Source organism: Numenius arquata, chromosome 2 (assembly GCF_964106895.1).
Source record: "Numenius arquata chromosome 2, bNumArq3.hap1.1, whole genome shotgun sequence".
Classification (NCBI taxonomy): domain Eukaryota; kingdom Metazoa; phylum Chordata; class Aves; order Charadriiformes; family Scolopacidae; genus Numenius; species Numenius arquata.
Window position 1 is genome coordinate 81,910,954 of NC_133577.1, and position 21,661 is coordinate 81,932,614.

Genomic DNA, 21,661 nt, shown 5'->3' on the forward strand with positions numbered 1-21,661 from the left:
TGATTAATGTGATTGTAATTGCATTATATCCCAATAATGTCAGCCAAGTTAAATTCAATTTCAAAGACAATTGAATTCCTATACAAAAATGAAGACTTGTGCAGACAAGAGATCCAAATTAATGACCAAATAAAAGCAAAAGCTTCGGTATGACCTCAATATTTCGCTCTTCTGTTTGGCCTGCCACTAGTCAACCAGCACTTGAATGCTCCAAATAAGCTGCAGGGTGTGCTGCCTTCTGCCTAGCCAATACTCAGGGAACATATGAGTGATCTGTGGCTACTCTGAAGGGGCTAAGAGATATGTAGAAGACCTGTAGGGAGGGTGCGTCATAAAAGTTGTGATTCAAAATGGAGTTACTTTGGTCGAACTGGAAATTAAGGAAATAAGGCATAAATCCTTTGAAAACCAGGTTTCACTAGCTCTGATTATGGATTACATTGTCAGTACAAAAGGTTATCATTCTACTCTTAACAATCTCTTTGCAATGATTTTTGAATATGTATATTTTTCAATGTTTTCATCTCAGAAAAGTTCTAATCTTGAAAGTCATTCTTGAAAGAAAACAATTTTTGTTGAAAGCTTTACCTGCTTTTTTTCTCAGACTTACTTGTAGAATCGGCGACATTTTCCAATAGTGCAGTTAGACATAAGGTTACCTCTGCAAGCATTACAACATCAGTGTCTGCTATGATGCTCTTCTGAATTACTTCATTTATTATCCAGAGTACATGAACCCACTAAAAATGGGGGGACAGGCAAGAAAAAGAATCAAGACAGAGTTAAAACAAATTTTTGCAAGACATTTCTGTGTTACAGAGGTAGATAGTTTTGGCACTCAAAATTGTTTAAAAAGATTCATAAACATGGACACAACCCTTTTCTTGGATTTGGCTTGTTTTTTTAAATGCCACTGGACTAAGATGATGAACCTATGCTGCTCCAAAGCCCCTAATTCTGCAGACAGCAGACTTTTTTAATTTTAGAATTTTATTTTTTATTATTTTGTAAAGATTTATGAATACTCTATGGGCACAACTTCTATATCTTCTCATAGTGTGGTAAGCCTTCCAGCAGATTTGATCATTTGCATCTCATTTATCCCCGTATCTTCCCTCTTAAACAGTATAAAAGACACCTGAATGCTCCTGTTGTACGCATAGAGGAAAATAACTGTACACTGCTTTCTGAATTTTACTAGAGGGATCAGGGCCACAAAATTAGCTCCTCCAGAAACTATTTGGTCAGCACCAACTGATAGCGCAGAGAAACTAGTGTAAATTATCCTTCAGAAGACTATTTCACTAAGAGCCTCTCATTCTCAGGGAAAGTTCAAAGTAAGGTTGTAGCTCTATCCAGTGGGCCAAATACTATTGACCCCCATCTCTCTTCTCTTAAGCTGTAAGGTTTTTGCCCCTTTCTTCAACTGATCTAAGGAACTTTCTTGAAATACATTGATATTTTCCACCACAACACATCAAATGCATCTCCTTACATCATGCCTGAACGCTTTCACCATTTTAGCTCCTTTCCATCATGACCCACTGGCAGAGAATGGGTTACTTCACTGGGAAAAGGCTAAGAGATATTTTGATAGTGGCATATGGCAGCACAATGTGTTCAAAGTGTATACACAATACACATTTTCAGTGAAGAAGATTCATCTGCCTTTTACCATAAGAAAACCCATTTAGACCAGACACCAGTATTTTATCTTGGCTTTACTATAACAGACTGCATTTATATTAAGAGAAATGCATTATAATAAAGGAGTACTTGGTAAGCTTTGTATTTGTGGATATATTTTAAGCAGTCACTTCCACTTAGTTGGATTTGCTGAAGTCCTGTTTTACACTTCTGCCACAAAAACATTATTACATCAACAAGTATTTCATTGTCAGGTTGCATATTCTGGAAAGAAAAAACAACATAATTGTATAAACAGGAATGTATATAAACACTCTGAAAATGCTCAGCACATAAACAGTCTTAAAATTGTTCAAAGTAAATAAATCATCATAACATTTTGAAAGCTTAAGAAATATTTTATAAAAAGTAATTTCTGGTAGACCACTCAAGCTTTTCTTCTCCCAACAAAACAAGTGGGTTTAGAGGGTGGGTTTTTTAATTTCTTTTAAAAGTAACACAGATAAGGAAAGCAGTGAAATGAAAATTACATGGGAGAAAGAAGCAAATTAACTATCTGTGGAATGTTATAATAGTCAATACATTATGGAAAACTAAGTAATGTAATTTAACAGTTTTTATTTGTTTTATTACAGTATTTAAATATTTGCAGAAGAAGATCCAAATTAGTAGGTTTGATTTTGCATTGACAGAGAGCTTCCATGGGTTGTTGGTGCATCTCAGATGGGGGAGCAGTGAAGAACAACTTAAACAAGTAGAAAAAGGGTTGGAGTGGAATATCTAACAACTGAAAGAAACGACAAAACACATCTGCATCCTGTGAAGTGAAAAATTAACAAATTCAAAACTCTATTCAGCTAACCTCCTACTTAACACATTTCAAAAGGCAATGGAATCCATCTACACTATGCTAAACACATTGTGAACAGCGATTAAGGATCAATAAACATCTTTACTGCCATTTATATCAGAGTTGGACTGGTATCTTAGGCGCAATGAAACTCAAGCCTGCTATATCCACACTATCTGTACGTTCGTATTTGTATAAGCATAAGATTTTAGGGATATTAATATTGAGAAGCGGGGGAAGGAGAAGACTGAAAAAGAAGTAAATCAAGATGACTTTTGCCACTCATTTGCTGGCAGGAAGCTGTTAGATTGGTTCAGCTATATCATGTAACTTCACCATCAGTGAATTCACTGTAATCAGGGGAGAACTTGTCTTTCTTCCCCAAACATATTAGGTACCAAGGAGATTTGTGGGGAAACTGTAGGAGAATTTAAGTCCAGGTAACCTGCCTCTATAATAGAGGGATCATGTAAAAAAATGACAAATCATGCTATCTAAAGGTATAACTACCTCACAGGCAGGGTATTTTGACTGAAAACATTACACTCAAGCTAAAAAATGTGTGTGCCCCAGTTATACTCAAACTGGGGCAATATGCAAATTCTATCTAAAATTAATTTTGCAACTAAGACATATACCATGTTAGTAGAACACATTTTTTCTAAGGAATATTTTTCATTAGTCTTTTAGATCATAAACTAATTCAGTGTAACTGCTAGTGGAGACATTGCACTGTAATTTTTTTTCCCCTCACAGTAGCACATTAAGGGAAATCTCAGTTTGAGCAAGTAAGCTAAAAGTGGTTACTCTGGAAATAAACTATCAGATATATAATGGGATTATTCTGCAGTACAGACTTCAGCACAAAAAGTCCCACTCTGTTTTTGTTGTTGCTGCTGCTTGTTTGTTTGTTTGCTTGCTTGTTTGCAGAGAGAATTTACCTTAAATTGCAGGCATACCACTGCTAAAAAGGCAATATCATTCCTTAGGGTCACTGCTCCCATTTCTATAACTATTGCAGAAATGTTTTCTACAGCTGAGCATCTTTGCCCACCTAAATCTAATATAAGAAATTTGATCTCTGCTTGATTAGCTGAAACTGCAATTAGCTCTATGATATTCCAAATGGATCTAATAGCTATCAAACATTTTTAAAGTAGCCTGAGTACATAGCACCAATAAAGTTTTTAAAAAATGAAACAAATACTAATTTTTGTTTAATCAGAAATTGATCACATCTTATGGTTATATTTTTTTCATTTTTGCTATTTCATTTTTGTAGTTTGTTAATCATGCAACTGATTCCTTTGGTCTTAAATTATACACATTCATTACAGATTGTGATTGATTCAGAGGAAATGTCTCTAATTTTATTATACCTGCTTAGATGTGGAGACACAGGAAAACACTGTTGTTGCCAGAATCATAAGATCATGAGAAGGCTCTCCATGCTTTAAGGAACCCTCTACGTTCAATGTTTATAAAAAAGGAAGAAAAGGAAAGGCAAGACATTATTTCTACTTACAAACCTACATTTGAAAACATCTGAGTGAATCCACTTACCAATTTATGCCAGCAGATAATACACTTCAAGAAATAGCACATACAAAGGGTACAGATATTCCCAATTTTATTCACTTTCTGTGAAAAGTGAGCATTGCTAATTTTGGACATGGAAAGTTTTCAAGATATTTCCAGTTTTTGGAATGTTATACAATTAAATTACAGTTACTTTAACAAGATTTTCTTGCTTTGATGCCAAGAAATTTTACATAAATGAAGTGTAAGGACAAAAGAAAGTCAAACATGTCTGCTTCACTTTTTTCCTGAAAAACTGTCTGAAAACATATAACATGATGTATGTTAAATATGCATGGTATTTCACACTCAAGGGAAATGGTATAAAGTCATGTTTTGGCAAATGAAAACTGGAAAAAAATCAGTAGGTTGCAATTTCTCAGTTGCTAATTTTTGTCATGGAATATCACATGCACCGTATTATATAGTTTTTAAATAATAAACAAAATTTCATGCTGTAAAAACATTTGAAATGCAAACACAGCTATAACTGAAGAACACCCACTTCTAAATGTTTGCTTGGTTTTAGAACCATGAGGCATCCTAGCTTCTTCAGTATTATTTCCACCACTAATAGAAAAACTGTGTTTAAATTTTCTTGGAAATAGTAAAGGTTGCATCAGTGTAAGAAGTTTGAGTTCCATTTCAGCTTTCTTCCATGTTGGGTCATCTTGAGCCTAATTGACAGAAACAACCAATAGAAATTTGATTTTAAAATATGTGCTTTGAATAATCTTCCTTACCCTCATAGGAAAAGACCACATAAATAATGTCTAAAGAGCATCTGTATTACCTGAAGAAAATTAACAACAAATTCAATAGCAGAATCAAACACGTCCCACTCTTCATAGCTGAAAGCTAATTTTATAAATTTCACAGCGGCATCTCCAGACACCCCCTTTTCTCCTGCAGTGATGACAAAAGGTTTTTATCTGTTTTATATATATATATTCAGAAGTTTAATTTAAGCAATAACTTGGGTATTGATAAATACAAAGATAAAATTCCATGTGTTTTCAAATAGTCAGGATAACCTTGAAGGATTTTTAATAGCTCTAAAAGATACAATAGCTTTATTATTTTGCTGTAATGTCTATGCTGTATACTACTTTAATGATGTATCTGCAATGTCCTGTTACATTCCAAAGACGTTATACTGTTATTGATATTAACGTACCCGAGTAGAGGATATCAAGGACCTAGTTCTTTCTTTTGCAGAAAGAGGTTAAATTCGGGTATCACCCCATAATGACTCTTCCCAGAAATTTAGTAAAAAAAATGAATATGCCACAGTCAGTGTTATATCACCTGGGTCACTCAGCTGAAATATGTTAGCAATATTAACTTGGTAATAGACAGCTGTTATTTTCCAAAGCAGTACAATAATTGATCCAAGGATCTGAACAAGCTTATGAAAGTCCTTCTGTTGCTGCATCCCACTTCTATAAGAACGTATCAGGATATCATTGCCAAATTTGGCCTTTGAATGATTGTTTAGGGGCAGTAAAATATCTAGATGAACTGCTATGCTGAATAGTATGTGGTCACAATGTCCATATATTACTATATGATATTTAAATGATACTTGTGTTAAGAAAATCATAATGATATCTGTACATAACAACCCCTTTTGAATGCCCTAACATTATATATATAAACAAGCATATCTCACTCAAAGAGGACAGCATTTTGCAATTCCTTTAGGCATAGAACTGCTACTAACATAGAAATGAAGTCTGCTCACCAAGCGTTTCCATCACTGGGTACAGAATCCTTTGAAAATGTAAAGCTAGTTTACCTGTTAGTATCAACTGCAGAAGGGTTGATGATGGATTAATTATACCAAAATGATCAGTGCAATAGCTTCCTTGAATATCAGTACTGCTCATTCCACCTTTAATACAGACAATTCATTAAATCAGTTTATATTGGATTTGACTTGTTATATTCTAACTAGTCAGTAATCATATCAAGAAAATATGATTCTGCATTGTATTTAGTGTCTATAGATTCTTTTATTAATGAAATACCTCTATACCTTTGGCTATATTCAGTCCAGAGCCTAGCAAAAAAAGGTTTGGAGGGAATCATCAAGTCCAGTCTTTTTCCCAAGTTTTTAAATCTAACATTGAGTGATTTCTTTGGAAAAAAAAATATATGAAAACACGAGGGGTTGCCCTTGCCTGGCTACCAGACCCCCATCCAGCTGCTCACTGACTCCTCCTCCTCAACAGGACAGGGGGAGAATATAAGATGGAAAAGGTCATGGGCTGAGATAAAGGCAGTTTAATAAGAAAAGCAATAGCTGTGTGTGCAAACAAAGAAAAAAAGGAATGTGTTCAATACTTGTCATTGGCAGGCAGATGTCCAGGCACTTCCTGGAAAGCACGGCCTCAGGATACGCAGCAGTTGCTTGGGAAGACAAGCATCATAACCACAGATGTCCCCCTATCCTCCCCCTTTCTGCCAGCTTTCATTACTGAGCATGACATCATATGGTAGGAAATAGCCACTGGGTGAATTTGGGTCAGCTGTCCCAGCTATGTCCCCTCCCAACCTCTTGCCTACCCCCAGCCTACTGGACTTTGCTAGGAGAAGGGCTGGAGAGACAGCCTTGCTGCTGTGCAAGCCAAAACACTGGTGTGTTATCAACACTGCTTTAGCCACAAATGCAAGACAGCACCATATGGGTTGCTACAAAGAAAGTGAACTCCATTCTATTCAGAAAAGATATGCGTAAATTACTGTAGATTTTTACTGATATAATAGACAACAGAGACAGGCCCACAGTTTTATCTTAAATTTTATGAAGATAAAAAAGATTACCTGCTCTTAGAGACATTATTGTTAAATAAAATATATGTCTTCAGGCTAGTTCTTTCTTTCATAGCAAAGGAAAAAAATAGTGAAGTTGAGGTCTGGGCTCTTCGCCAAAACCAAAAAGACCAAGACCAAAAAAAACACTCTTTTTGCTTCTTTCTGCTGTTACCTGAGAGGATTTCCAGGCCTGCAAAAAAAAGCTCTGAAATGACATCATGAATTTCAATTTCGTCAGAAACAGGTGGAGCAGGGCGCAACACATGCCTGCTACTATCAGACAGAGCTTCCAGGATGGCAAGGAACTGAGCTGCAGCACCATCGAACATTTCTGCCAGCAGTCGTTCAGTAGTAGTGCGAGGCCATGGCAACTAAGTAAGGAAAGGTAATGTAAGCCTTGTACTGTCTAAACTGAGTTACAATAAAGCAAGATTTCTTTCAAAACAGTTTACCTTCAGAAAGGAAGTACACAGAAAATAATACACTGTAAAATATATTGTTGTTATAAATTTTATGCTCCAAAGGCATAGCAAAGCCTCATGCTAAGTGGGTACAATACTTAAGAAGTGCCATAATTGCATAGCAACAACACACACTGCTGCATGGTATTTTACTTAGAAAATAATGCAATAGAAATTATGAGTGAGAGCATTAAGGCCATGGAGTTTAAAGCCATCCAGATCTTGCCTAAAATGATACAAACTTGATCATAAGTAGCTAAGTTCTACACACTTTGCAGAAAATCAGAGAAAGATTAGGATGCTCAGCACTGCAGTGTAAGCAAAACATTATTATATTCTCTCACTTGCACATTTCAAACAGCATAAGATAAAAATATAAGGCAGAACACACAAAAATATACTTGCACTATTGACAGCTAAGAAATCAGATAGATTTTTCTTATATAGATATAGGAAAATATTTTAAATTTTTATTTCAATGTTCTGTTTACATGGTTATCAAACCACTACCAGACATAAAGTAAATCAGAGATACAGTACTTTAAAATGTTGCTCATAATCCATCCATACTTCAGTTCTATTTATTTGGCACTTTCCCAAGTTAGATTGGTTTCCCATTTTTAAAAAGGGAAAAAGGAAGACCCGGGGAACTACAAGCCGGCCAGTCTCACCCCTGTGCCTGGCAAGGTCATGGAACAGATCCTCCTGAAAACTATGTTAAGGGACATGGAAAATAAGGAGGTGATCAGTGACAGCCAACATGGTTCGCTAAAGGTAAATTGTGTCTGACAAATTAGGTGGCTTTCTATGATGTGTTTACAGGGCTGGTGGATAAGGGAAGAGCAACTGACATCATCTACCTGGACTTGTGCAAAGCATTTGACATGGTCCCGCATGATATCCTTGTCTCTAAAATGGAGACACATGGATTTGATGGATGAACCACTCAGTGTATAAGGACTTGGTTGGATGGTTGGACTCAAAGAGTTGTGGTCAACGGCTTGATGTCCAAGTGGAGACCAGCAATGAGTGGTGTTCCGCATGGGTTGGACTGGCACTGTTTAACATCTTTGTCGGCAACATGGACAGTGGGACTGAGTGCACCCTCAGCAAGCTTGCCTATGACACCAAGCTGTGTGGTGTGGTTGACATGTTGAAGGGAAGGTATGCCATCCAGAGGGACCTTAAGAGGCCCAAAAGGTGGGCCTGTGAGAACCTCATAAAGTTCAACAAGGTCAAGTACAAGGTCCTGTATGTGGATCAGGGCAATCCCAAGCACTATACAGGCTGGGCAGAGAATGGATTGAGAGTAGCCCTGAGGAGAAGGACTTGGGGGTGTCGGCAGATGAGAAGCTCAACATGAGCTGGCAGTGTGCACTTGCAGCCCAGAAAGCCAACCACATCCTGGGCTGCATCAAAAGAAGCATGGCCAGCAGGTCAAGGGAGGTGATTCTGCCCCTTTACTCAGCTCTCGTGAGACCCCACCTGGAGTACTGTGTCCAGCTTTGGAGTCTTCAACATAGAAAGGACAAGGACCTGTTGGAAGGGGTCCAGCGGAGGGCCACGAAAATTATCAGAGGGCTGGAGCACCTCTCTTATGAAGACAGGCTGAGGGAGTTGGGGCTGTTCAGCCTGGAGAAGAGAAGGCTCCGGGGAGACCTCATAACAGCCTTCCAGTACCTGAAGGGGGCCTACAGGAGAGATGGGGAGGGACTCTTTATCAGGGAATGTAGCAATAGGACGAGGGGTAATGGTTTTAAATTGGAAGAGGGGAGATTGAGATTAGATATTTGAAGAAATTCTTTACTGTCAGGGTGATGAGACACTGGAACAGATTGCCCAGAGAAGTTGTGGATGCCCCATCCCTGGAGGTGTTCAAGACCAGGCTGGATGGGGCTTTGAGCAACCTGGTCTAGTGGGAGGTGTCCCTGCTCATGGCAGGTGGGTTAGAACTAGATGATCTTTAAAGTTCTATCCAACCCAAACCATTCTATGATTCAAAAACAATCTCTCAAGACTTAAGAGAGTTCTCCAATGTAAGTACAAAAAAATTTAAAAACTTTTTTCCAAAGTACCCCTTTATCTTCACAATAATTTAACACAGCAGGGCCAGCTCCGGACTCCCACGCTCTTGGTATGAACAAGAGTTCTCTTATTTTTATTGCTAAAATAACTGCTAAAGGAAAAAAAAAAAATGCTACAAAAATCAGTATATTCTAAAGTAGTAATTACTACATCTTCCCTCTTTTCAAGTTTGTTCTGAGCTTTAATAATAAATTAACTATGAAACTGAAAGAGTAAAACTTTCTCCTTGTGAATAGCATCATATGTATTAAACAGAATTATATCACATATTCATCACATGCAAATTGTAAACAAAGAAAAAGATTATACAAAACGTTAGACTTACATTTTGTGCTTCTTTCAGGCTAACTCTTAACTTCGATCGAAACTGGCTTTTCGGCTTTCTTCTGGATTCATATACTGCTCTCTTGAAAATCATTACTGACATCTGACACAAAGAAAAAAGTAAGTAAATAACTGTTACATGTTCTGTTCATAGAGATTGTAACTCTGTTTATAATGAATTGCAGAATGATACCTTTAGAGTCGCCTCTCTAAAAATCTTTTGTGTCTTTGAACTTTCCAACGAAGAACTGATATTTGATAATTGCTTTAGTTCATCAATTTTAATCAGACCACGGCGAGCAAATATCTGTCCAAAGTATTAAAAAAAAATTATACTGTTTTCATGTTCCATATGTTGGTATTTAATTTTAGAATCATATCATTCTTGAATTCAGACAACTGCAAAGAGCTGCAATGAAACCCAAGTCACGAACGGCAATTGAAAAGGAAAAGAAAACTTGCAAAATACCCTTTGTATATATGCATGGGGGCTTGCCACTTCTACTTAGACATAGAAGTCTATGACTATGATTATATTACAAAGTACTATTGTATTTAACTTTTAATTGATTACTCATTTACATATTGAAACACACCTCCACTTTGCAGTTAAATTTTGGAATATGGACAGAACTCTAAATAGATACGATCTGATAATAAGCAGGAATATTTAAATAAATATTTGTTTCCCGTTTGATTGCATCTGAAATGACATGTATGGTAAATGAGGTTACCTCTCCATGAATGCTGTCTTGACAATCAAAATAACACTGAGAAACTGCAGTATATAGGGTTGCTCTCCATGTCAAATAATGTACCGATAAGAGCGGAATGGATGATTCCATACATATACTAGCCCACAGTAAGTATTCCAGGACCTATATTGAAGAAATCCAGTTTTAAACTGAATGAATTTTACCCTATATAAATGTACTTCCTATTACTAAAGGACACATACAAAGACTTACCCTCATCTGGTGGGATAAATTAAAAGAGCATAAAAGATCACAGAAATTGTATTAATTTTTGACGTGTTTTATTGACTACAAAGCATTCCTCCTGCTTATTATTGTTTTTTTCCCATCTGAAACTGTGGTCAAGCACTATATTTTAGCTTCCAACCTACCTTAACCACTCCAGCTTACTATAGCCTAGCCACTGTCACAGAGCTGCTGCCCTTCTCTCTCACCTGCTTTTATCTTGAGAGTTATCCCTCTCTTTTGTGTCAGCTCTAGTGATAATTTTTTCCTAAGTTAGTTTTCAACTAGATCAGCAAGCTTATCTGGGTTGCAATGGAGTCTGTCTTCTTTGGTGACAGCCATGGAACTACATAATCAGCTCTTAACATTACGGCCAATATAGTCATTGCAGCAGTCTAATTTTAAGAATTAGTCCTACCAAACTGATTGAACAAAATCTTCCCTTGTATTTTCTTTCTGTAAACTGTTCTCTGAGGTACACAAAATATGTGCAACCTTAGTCCTTAATTATGTCAACACACAGATATTCTTTTTGTATGAATTTAAAGAATCTGAAATACATACGATCAGTTCCTCTGTTTCCTGTATAATAAAAGCCTGAATAAAAGAGGTGCTAAATCACTTCTGATTGCAATAAAAGATGTTCAAAGGGAAAAAAAATCCTTCCTGCTTAATGAAAGACTAATATAACAAACAGATAAGAAAATATACTGGATTAAGGCTTAGTCAAACTTTTTTTCAAGTTTTAGGCAAAAAAAGTAAAGTGAAGACAAACAAAAATTACATTCACAGTTAAAAAGAAAAGGGTAGTGGGGAAAGGGCAGGTCATTTTTATTAAGTATTTACAACTAAAAACCTAGCCACCAGGTGTCAGTACATTTCCACATTTTAAGAAACAAAAGACCAATTCTTGGGACTTGAAATAGTTGTTTAAAAAAAGGCATGTAGAACCCTCTGAAACAGCCTAACATATCCCATCTCAAAGACCAGCAAGCCATTATGTTGGGCTGAATTACACAACTGAGGAAAGAGCAGAGTCATAAAGGCATAAGGACCCAGAAATCAACCATTTTGCAATCTAGACATTTTATTCCCTTGTGACAAAGTGCTACTATTGGCAATGACAATGAAATAGAAAAGTCAGGATACAGTGTTATGCAAAATACAAGTGCATTTTCCATTCTTCCGCAATTTTTTTAAATGTTTCTGTTTATTTTGCCGTACCTTAGCAGATTGACCTATCATCATCAAATGTCTGCATATGGTGTATATATGAATGGTACCTGCAGAAATAAATTAAAATAAATAAAAACCAGGTAAATTCTATAATCCTACACAAAATTTATTGTGCTAACCAACTGAAACTTGTTCTTAATATCTGGGTTGTTATTTTCAGAGGCTGAAAAATAAATTAATGATTTTTCCATAATTATTTTTATATTAGAAAGTATTAAGTCATTAAATTCATGGGTGATATTAGTTTCAAAAATACCTACACAATGAAGCAGTCCAATAAAAGAATGAAATCTTAAAAAGGTACTATATCAAATTTTTATTAAATAACTGACAGAGAGAGAAACCTTAGTTTTGTTCATAAATGCCAGCCTCTTTAACAAAAATATTACCTCTCCTCACAGACCTTACCTTATATGATTCTTTTAGTCTGTCATGGCACTGTCCCGGCAGACAACACCACTATTATGTCATATTAAGTATGATAAGTGAAAAGAAGAAAATTGATTGTGACTAGAGTTTTCCAGAGCATCAAAGACACTTACAAATAAAATCCTGTCAAAAAATTATTTAATTTCTGCTACATCACAAAATCGCTTTTCAAAAATCAGCCCTAGAAGTACAAAAGACGTTGCAGTTTGAGCGAGGAGGAGAGGGAAGAAGTCTATTCTTCTGTATGTACAAATGTTCAGAAAGGGACACCTGTGGCAGCAGGAGGCATCACAATGTCAACTGTCATAGCTAGAAGGGTGTTATTATCCCAATAAGCAAGAATGGAGCAAGCATTAGGAAGATTTCTTTTTATCAGTCAAATGTGTAATGAGGCACAAAATCTAGTGCCAGAAATTACAGAAAAAGCTCAGGAACTGGGTAAAATCTGAGTTATTGCCTGCTTCTAATTAGATTAGATTATTGGCCAGGCTTGGTACAGAGACCTGTCCCACGTACAGTGGGACTTAAGGATGGCAGGTGATTATGTTTTAATTTTAATTCTTCTCCTATAGAAACAGACAAACCAAAACCACACCTCAAAAGTAGGGACTGAGGGCAATGGCAGTCCAAACAAAACAAAATTATAAGAATTTTGACCAATTATAGCTCGCAGAAAGTAAATTTTCCAAAGTTAAATTAAGACCACATCATCTTCTCAATTTATATTGCAACAAATGACCATAGGAGAACAAATTAATAATAGTCTTTTGACTAAATAACATTGCTTCTCAAAGCAAAAATATACAGTTGTTCTTCTTGAAATAAAAAACTTGATACACCATTCTTTGTGCATCTAGTTCACAGATTTTCCATTTTTTGCTCATTTTTTTCCTAATTCAAGCATTTATAAGTAGCACAGTAAAACCACATACAGATTCAAATTCTTAAATGTCATATGGTATTTTTTAGAATAGTTTTATTATTAACTCTAGCCTTAAAGATCATTTAGAAACCACAAAAGATGTAATGCCAGACAATCATTTTTTACTCTTATATCTGCTATCCCCTTTTCAAAAAAAAACCCAAACAAACCAAACTCATTAACACAAACACTGTATTGATAAAAAAGTCTTGAGGGTTTTATTTAATCAGGGTTCACTCAAAAAATACCCTCATTATGCTGTTAGATTTCATTTTATTAGTACACTCTGTCCACAGCTATGATGAAAAGGCTATTACTTTTACATCATTCCACCTGAAAAAGGCACACTATGTAGAAACTTTAATTAAAAAATCCCTTATTTAAAAAAAAAAAAAGCAAGCAAACAAACAAAAAGCCCCAGAGAAACAAACAAACAGAAAAGCCTACTGTGATGGAAGACTAACTATAGATTTATTCCTGACCATTAGGTTGACCTTAAAGAATATCTATAAAGTTTCACTCCACAGGTTTGCTTAGCAAAAAAATGTAAATGGAAAGCCGAAGGTACCATTGTAGACAAGCCAACACAAACTCTCCTGAGGTAGAGCCACTTGCATAGTGAGTCGTAATGAGGACAAGATGTTGAAACAAGTCTGCAGGGACTCTTGATTCTGGAGATTTCTGTCACTGCTGCAAACCATCTGATAAATGCAACCATCTCTCTCTTGCAAAGCATGGAACTAAATCACATGGAAACATATATAAAATTAATATATATAGTGAAAATAGACGCATATGTCAGTTTCACATCTGCAAAGTACAACAAAATGGTGAGTATGAAAAGATCAAGTATACCAGGAAAAAAAAAATCAGCATGACATTGAAATGAGCATTAGAATATGAGAAAACATTAAAGCTTTAAGGTTGCTGTACCATTAGCCTGAGTCAGTTTCCACTGTGTCACAGGATGAAAATGTACCCAGTGCACTAGGGCTGCTGAAAGGGAGAAAGGATGAATGAGGCATTAAATTGATATTCAAAGAATCTGGCTTCAGTTCTTTGCTTCTCTGTAGATGTCCTCTGTAAGTTAAGGCAAATCTTAACTTTTCTGCACTTTACTTTTTCATCTGTATCACAGCTCTTATTTCTCAATCTCATCCATTACTTTTCTCTTCTACAGATGCATTGTTCCTCCTCTTACCTGTAATACCTCACATAATGTGATCGCAGTCATGTCTGGAGTACAGTATCATCTGAACAAACCAACATGTGAGAAAATGAGCCAAGTGGGACACCACCAGTCAGTAACTATCAACCCCTCAGGAGCTTACTAGCCTGCTAATATTTGGAATTATATTATTCTTTGCAGTTAATTCACTGAAACTGGAAGTTTTAAGACCTGGAACTCCGTTTCTATGATTTCCTTAGTGTTACATTGAAAAACGTGGCAAAAAAAAATTACATATAAAGCCTTTAGATATAATTATTTGACACATTATCATCATTCATTGCGAATTGTAGAAATCATTGTCAAACTAGATTCCACATCTGAAAATTTAGGGATATCTCAGTGTCTAAAGGCCAAGTTATAGAATGGGCTTTTTAGTATAGACTCTCGATAACATCTGGCACTATGATTGGTTCAAGGTCTAGGCAGACATATAGAAAGCAGAATAAACCATGTCCGGAATTTCAAATTTTTTTTAAAAAACAAAATAAAATAGATCAACATAGTCTTTGATCATATTCTCTCTAGCAAGCTGAACTATGTTTGAAAAACAAAAAAATAAAATAAACTGAGTATCTCTTCTACCATGACATCTGCTTCTAGCTTTAAAGCAAACTGTCTGCTTTTTTTCTCCTCACTAAACACCTATTTACAACCTAACTCTGACTAGAGAAATATGAATTTGATTAGCTCAATACACAGGAGATGCCCATGATTTCCTTTTGTTGTTCTTGATCACAGAGTGACTTGCATTAGTTTATTTTGAAATATCCACTATGTACTGAAAATAGAGCTTCTCAGCAAAGCACTGCTTAAGATAAAATCTAACATGTTTTTAGCATTCCCTATATAGCTATTGAAACACTTTCTTCCGTGGATAACAAATGATAAATTGCAAGCTCCTCGATAAGCAATTAACACAAAAGGATCCCAACATATTCTTGAGGTCGCTCAGCTCCCCAGAGTTCAGAGAACTTAAAAAACTATTCACTATTTTGCCTTTTTTTTTCCATAGTGAGCAAATAAGCTACTGATAGTAATGCCATACTGCTTTTTTACTATGTCATGAGCTTTTTTCACATGTAGTATTTTTTGCACATTTATGGTAAAAATTATGGTACGATTTTTTAATTCTCTTGCACTCTGTCCAGTCCTTAAGATTACACTGTACAGAAATTTCTACAACAATTGGAGGACACATCAAATTTTGCCCATATCCTGATTCTGTGGTAAATAGAAACTGCTTTAGAGCAAAACAGTTACAAAATAACCTGTTGAGAGAAAATTGCCTTTTTAATGTTAAACGGATAGTGGCTGGCTTATGCCACAAAACCCTAAGTACTTATATCCTCTTAAAATGGACACCAATTCCGGATGTTCGTCTCATACACACTGTTAAATAACATACTGTTAAATCTCAATGTAATCAATAGAGACAAACTATTAAAGATTAGCTAATATCAATAATTAACATAATAAAATTAAGTATATTTGTGGAGGATAAAATAGGCTACTTATTTTGAATCTGTGAATGTATTTGGCAGAACAAACAAACAAGACCAAAAAACCAAAAAACAAGCCAAAACCTACCGTAAGTGCTGCATTTTTATCTCTGAGACCATTTGGGAAAAAGGTGGATTTAAAGCGATCCACATCATCTATGATGTCATCAGAATTTACAGAAACAAACTGCTGAAGGTATCTTCCATAGCACTGTAGAAGTGCCAACTTATATTCCTGAAGAACGAATAATATGTTATTTTTGTAGTTTGTATATTACATTTCTATTGCTATAAAACATGTGGGGTTTTTATTATTATCTTTCTGTAAAAAAGTATCAGTGTGAAAGAACAGCTGAAAGTACAGCACTAAAGTTTCATACAAACATTCAGCAATGTAATTTCTAATGTGAACGCTCAGCATATGAAAGGTTGAAGTACTTAAAAGAAGAGCTTGTGGTTTGGGAGTTTCTGTTTATTTTAATCATACATATGACATATCAGAGATCTGGAATAAGATATGTATGTAAAGTATTATCCCGGGTTAATATTATAAACTCAAAGGGTTCCTGGAATGTCCTGCAGCTTTGCAACAGTAATGATAATGATACTACACTTCTGAGAAAAGTACTTCATAATGTAGAACTTTATAAACAATATACAGACATCATCACTTCTCTGTCCCCTGTTTCCTTGATGTCAAAGCCTTTTTGTTATTAAAGCAGAGAAGAAGGAAGAGTGACGTAATATCAGAAAGCAAACACTTCAGAATAAGATGCACTAAACAAGAATGAAAGAAATGACAACCAGAATTTACATAAGGCCAAGAAGTCAGCACTAATAGAACAGAAATTGCCAGTGGGTCTTTAAGAACTGTTAACAAGCAGGATGTTGAGCTTTATGTCTCATTCAAAATACAGCTCCCCAGCAGCATGTCAAACCACTGTAACATCATACTGAGACTACGGCTCAGCTCTGACTCAGATGTGGAAGAGCCACTTACTGAATCACCTCCACCACTTCCTGCAGCAAAGATTATTTAGAAGTTTCGCTACCATCTGTACTAATTCTAGCACACACACGTCAGTCATGATAAATTCTAGGGGAAAAAGTAACTGATTTATATTTGTAAAAAATGATCCATTAATCACAGAAAATTCGGAAGTATTTCCTTGCACCCACTTTTTTCAATATAAATTCCTACCGCCATGGTAACACTTACCCTGAATTTTTAATCATCTGAGGAGTCTAACTCAGATAACCCTATTGTCCTCTTTCTGTGTGAAAGCAGCAGCCACACACAAAAACTTTTACTTTCCATAGACAGCCACGGGCAGCCGATCACTTGTGTAATCTAATACACAGATTCAGGCTGTGATAACTCTTAGAATCTGAAGTCATGGATCAGAATCCCATTAATTTAGTTACTAGTACGCAGCAAAAAAGTAATTTCTCTCCAAAACAGTTTAAAATATATGTATAAGTCCAGAGAAAACAGGCAGATACAGGCAGTGAGGGAGGGGAAAAAATGAGTCAGTACTGATCAGTATAATGACTAATGGGCTAACTAATTTCCAGATATATGACATAATGAATTTAGGTGTGTCCTAAAAGATGCATAGCAGATGTGTAATAGGAAGGAATCCAAAGTGAGATGGCATTAAAAAAATTGCAGGAAGACAGAAAGTTAAGTTGGTGCTTACCTATTGACTACTCATATTCAATAATTCATTTTTAAAGACTACAGATCATTAAGTATTATATAACATAAAGGCAGATTAAAATTTAAAATAATCACCAGTAGTTTTCAACTAGGAGTCAAGAGAGGTACTTATGGGACAGGCTCTACCCTACCTATCACAGAGACTGGTGTTACACCACATTCATCTTTCCAGTAATGCATTAAAATTTATAACTAGCATCCATCTCATGTTTTTTTCTTTCTTTTTTCTCCAGGGAAAAAAAATAGATAGAATGAAAACTAAGCTTGTAAAATCAAAGAAATGCACTTAAAAAAAGGGACTTCCAAAGACAGCTCATTTCAAAGTTTTAGGCTGGCCAGCAAAACAACTTTTTCAACGACATTGGTAACTTTACCTTTTCCGTAGAAAACCACATTACACTAGAGGATTGAAACTGCAAGAAGAAGTCTTTACTAAAAATTCTAGATTATTTTTAGGCAATCTAAGTCCAGATAATGAAGCACCTTGAAGATAAGGACCATATTACTACATTTCAGTCGTGCTATGGGAAGCCAATGCAAAGTACAGACAGCAGGGTTTGATGCCTTTGGAATAACCTTACTAAGCATGCTCTGAGAGCAGCAGTTCCCAAACAGTTACAACCTCAATGTAATATTCCAAGCAATTCCTAAGGCTCAGAAGCTATGAAAACTTGAGGAAAACATAAACATGAAGAAAACATTAATGGAATTGCCTAGGCAATGAAGGGTCTATTAATAAATGCAGTTACTCAAGCTTCCTTAAGAATTCCTGTGAGTCTTCCTAAATGTATACCATGAGCCTACACCTTCAATTATAATGTTTCCACAGTTACAGACTCTTCTATATATTTTCTTCAGCCTACCAGCGAGAGTTGAGTGCTGAAGAGCAGCTTCAGCTTGCTGTTATTCAGGAGGCAGGACACTTTTGCTCGAATGTTTAGGGCAGATGCAGAGAAGGATATATAAGACTTTGTAACATCTGCATGATACTCATACCTTTGCCCAGGTCTGCAGAAAAGCACCCCCCAGTTGCCACTTATATACGCTTTCCATAAATAGCATAAATAGCATTTATTCTTGCTGGATTCCATAAGTGAAAGACGTAACAGCAGAAAACAGTTTCACTGGATGTGTTCCTCCAAAAGACAGCCCCTCAAACTATCTTGGTACATTTCTAATTATACACTCTTCTAGGTGAAAAGAGGGAATCTAGTAGTGTTATATGCTGCAGAGAATGAAAAAGGGTGAATACAGATGACAACTGGCATTTAACTGTTTTCCTAATGCAAAAGTCAATAGACTGTTCTTAAAAATTATTTTCAATTTAAACACAATGTCAGTTATCTGTTTTTCTTTCCAGGGTGGGGAGATTTAAAATTTAATACTCCCGTTCTGAAAAAAAATACAAACTTGGTTTAACCTAATTTTTTATTCCCATTATGGTCAAAAATTAAGTAGAACTTACAGAAACCTTTCCAAAAGCATGGAATAATTCTACTACTGTACTATCTGCTACTATAGACTTTCACTGACTTTTGTGCAACTTTTTAGAAGGCTAATATCAAAAAGCTGTGTCTGAAATAGACCTGAAAGACTGAAGAACATAGTTAAAATGTATACTTGAGTGCTGCATAACACAGACCAAATAGCTAGTTTTAAGCTAGAAAAGTATTATTGATCAAATAAATATCTTCTAATATGTTCATAGCAAAAAGTAGAAAAATCCACCAATGAATCAATGCAAACAAAAAATTACACTAAGCAGATAGCATCTATTTAGGAGCTGTCCCTTACTCTAAATAATGCTAGTTCTCTACAAATTTCAAGTGTATTTTCTTAAGCAACTTTTCAAGTACTAAACCTTTATAATAAATTAACCTGTAATTCTGTGATTCTTCAGTATTTCTGCTTCATAACTGTATCACTCAGGACCACATAACCTTCTTCAATCCTAAAAGGAATCCCTTACAACTACCTTACCTTTCAGCTTTACATCTTTGAGATGCTTCTGAGTGTTGTTTAGTAATGACTATTGAAAGGCCCAGATTTTACAACATGATCTTCTGACAAAAACATCACTGAGGTAATAAGTGGCATACCTTTGAGGGCTTTTCTCCCAGCATGCACAAAGGACAAATATTATATAAGGATATAACATAAAACCAGCCTTATTGAGTCAGACCAATAGTTACTAGCCTGGTCTCCCATCCAACAGTATCCAGTAACACTTGACTAGGTAAGAGTATAAAAATAGAGCTATCATGTAGTGAAACATCCCCCACATACTCTCAAAGTCTTCAACAGTCTAGCTCCTGAATCTTTTTTAGTTGCAATTTACCTTTTTTGAGACCAGAAGTGCACACAGAATTCAAGATGCAGGAGCATCATTGATACATATAGCTGTATCATGTGGAATTGCACTCTGGTTTTTGTTCTCTGCTCGTCTCCTGACAATGCCTTACATTCACATTTGGTTAACTGAGCCCTGAGTTGAAATTTCAGTGGAACAAACCACCTATCATTGTCAATTTGTACTTAAGCAGCATCTACAGGCACAGTCAGATACTGTACTCTACCGTGCTGAAACATCAAACAAATATTAAAGAAAGATTTTGGGGTGTTTAAAAAGGCAAAGAGTGCATAGAAAATACAGATAATAGAAAATATATCAAGAAATTAGGGCAATTTTACAAGAAGATACAAACCACCACCTCTCATTGAAATTATTTAGTAAAAGTTTTTCCCTACTTTCTAAACAGCTTTCACTAAAATATGATTAAAAATTAAAGTAGCATAGAAACATAATGAAACAAAGACTGTGATTGAGCTTTTTCTCTTTTCATACGACTTACTTTGATCTGAGCAAGGGAATCACCAACTTTCAGAAGTTTCTCATTGTAATACCACTCTGGTAGTCGAGGCTTATGTTTGATCCAAATATTAAACAAAGTATTTGCTCTGAAAAAGATACAGGAGAAAAAATTCCAGATTAAACTGGCAGTAGACCTGTCACAACAAGTAAATAAATCAGGAAAACTTCAAACTGCGAAAACTCCTTTCTTCCAAATTTATTTGAACCTCTATGTATTTCAAAAAAAAGTGATCATTAAAACTGGATATAACAGGCAGCCAAGGACATTTCTGGGTTTCATTTCTGTCACCAGTTTTTAACACACATTTAAAATAGGATGAGTTATCTCCTGTGTAAATTCTTATTAAAATATCTTAGTATTAATCCCCTCACATTGTTCAAACATGGTCATAAGTGGAAAATCTGCCTCACCTTTCAGCTAGTATTTGAGAAGTCCTGTTTGATTGAAGAAACAATTTGATATCTTAAAGAAACTCAATGGTTTACAGCTTACAGCAATTATTGGACCGGAAACTACAAATGCTAAGAGTGGGAAAAAGATCCCAAATTAACAATGCACCTCAGGCAGGAGCAAACTTAGGAACTGGTAGACATGTAATAAACCACAGAGCTATAGAGTACATAGAGCTATGGTATATAGAGCTATGGAGCTCATGGTGTATAGAGCTGTACCATGAATCATAAAAGAAGAAAGTCATTAGAAAGCCTCTAGGATGAATTGCGTTTGGCTTGAAATATTCAGGAATTTTAAATCATAAAGGGTAGGATTCAGAGAGAAGCAAATGACATGTTCATTAAAATAGAAAGGATTTTATGGCGATAGTTGCAATGCTCTTCTGTTGCCTCTGCCTGTTATTCTAGCCACAGTTGTCATCAAGAATGATTTTGTGTAACAAATTACTGATTTGGCTGAACTAGCAAGCCTCCCTTAATTGGTAACTGGCTTTAAGCAGTTTGCCTCTTCTACAGAGGAACTGACTACATCAATGCCAGTGTTATGGTCCCTACTG

The 21,661-nt window shown here is 35.6% G+C and overlaps 1 protein-coding gene across 1 annotated transcript in view; it reads right to left on the bottom strand.

The window, feature by feature from the left end:
- Positions 1–21,661, bottom strand: part of CFAP54 (cilia and flagella associated protein 54) — a 111,018-nt gene that overhangs the window by 84,757 nt on the left and 4,600 nt on the right. Inside the window, exons 2-15 of the mRNA XM_074168264.1 lie at positions 20,632–20,737; positions 16,148–16,294; positions 13,898–14,069; positions 11,967–12,025; positions 10,497–10,640; positions 9,956–10,069; positions 9,764–9,865; positions 7,065–7,263; positions 5,874–5,969; positions 4,869–4,981; positions 4,581–4,752; positions 3,877–3,962; positions 1,777–1,911; positions 611–740 (exon numbers count right to left, since the gene is read on the bottom strand). Coding sequence (XP_074024365.1) covers positions 611–740; positions 1,777–1,911; positions 3,877–3,962; positions 4,581–4,752; positions 4,869–4,981; positions 5,874–5,969; positions 7,065–7,263; positions 9,764–9,865; positions 9,956–10,069; positions 10,497–10,640; positions 11,967–12,025; positions 13,898–14,069; positions 16,148–16,294; positions 20,632–20,737 — 1,775 coding nt within the window. The remainder of the gene's footprint in view (positions 1–610; positions 741–1,776; positions 1,912–3,876; positions 3,963–4,580; positions 4,753–4,868; positions 4,982–5,873; positions 5,970–7,064; positions 7,264–9,763; positions 9,866–9,955; positions 10,070–10,496; positions 10,641–11,966; positions 12,026–13,897; positions 14,070–16,147; positions 16,295–20,631; positions 20,738–21,661) is intronic.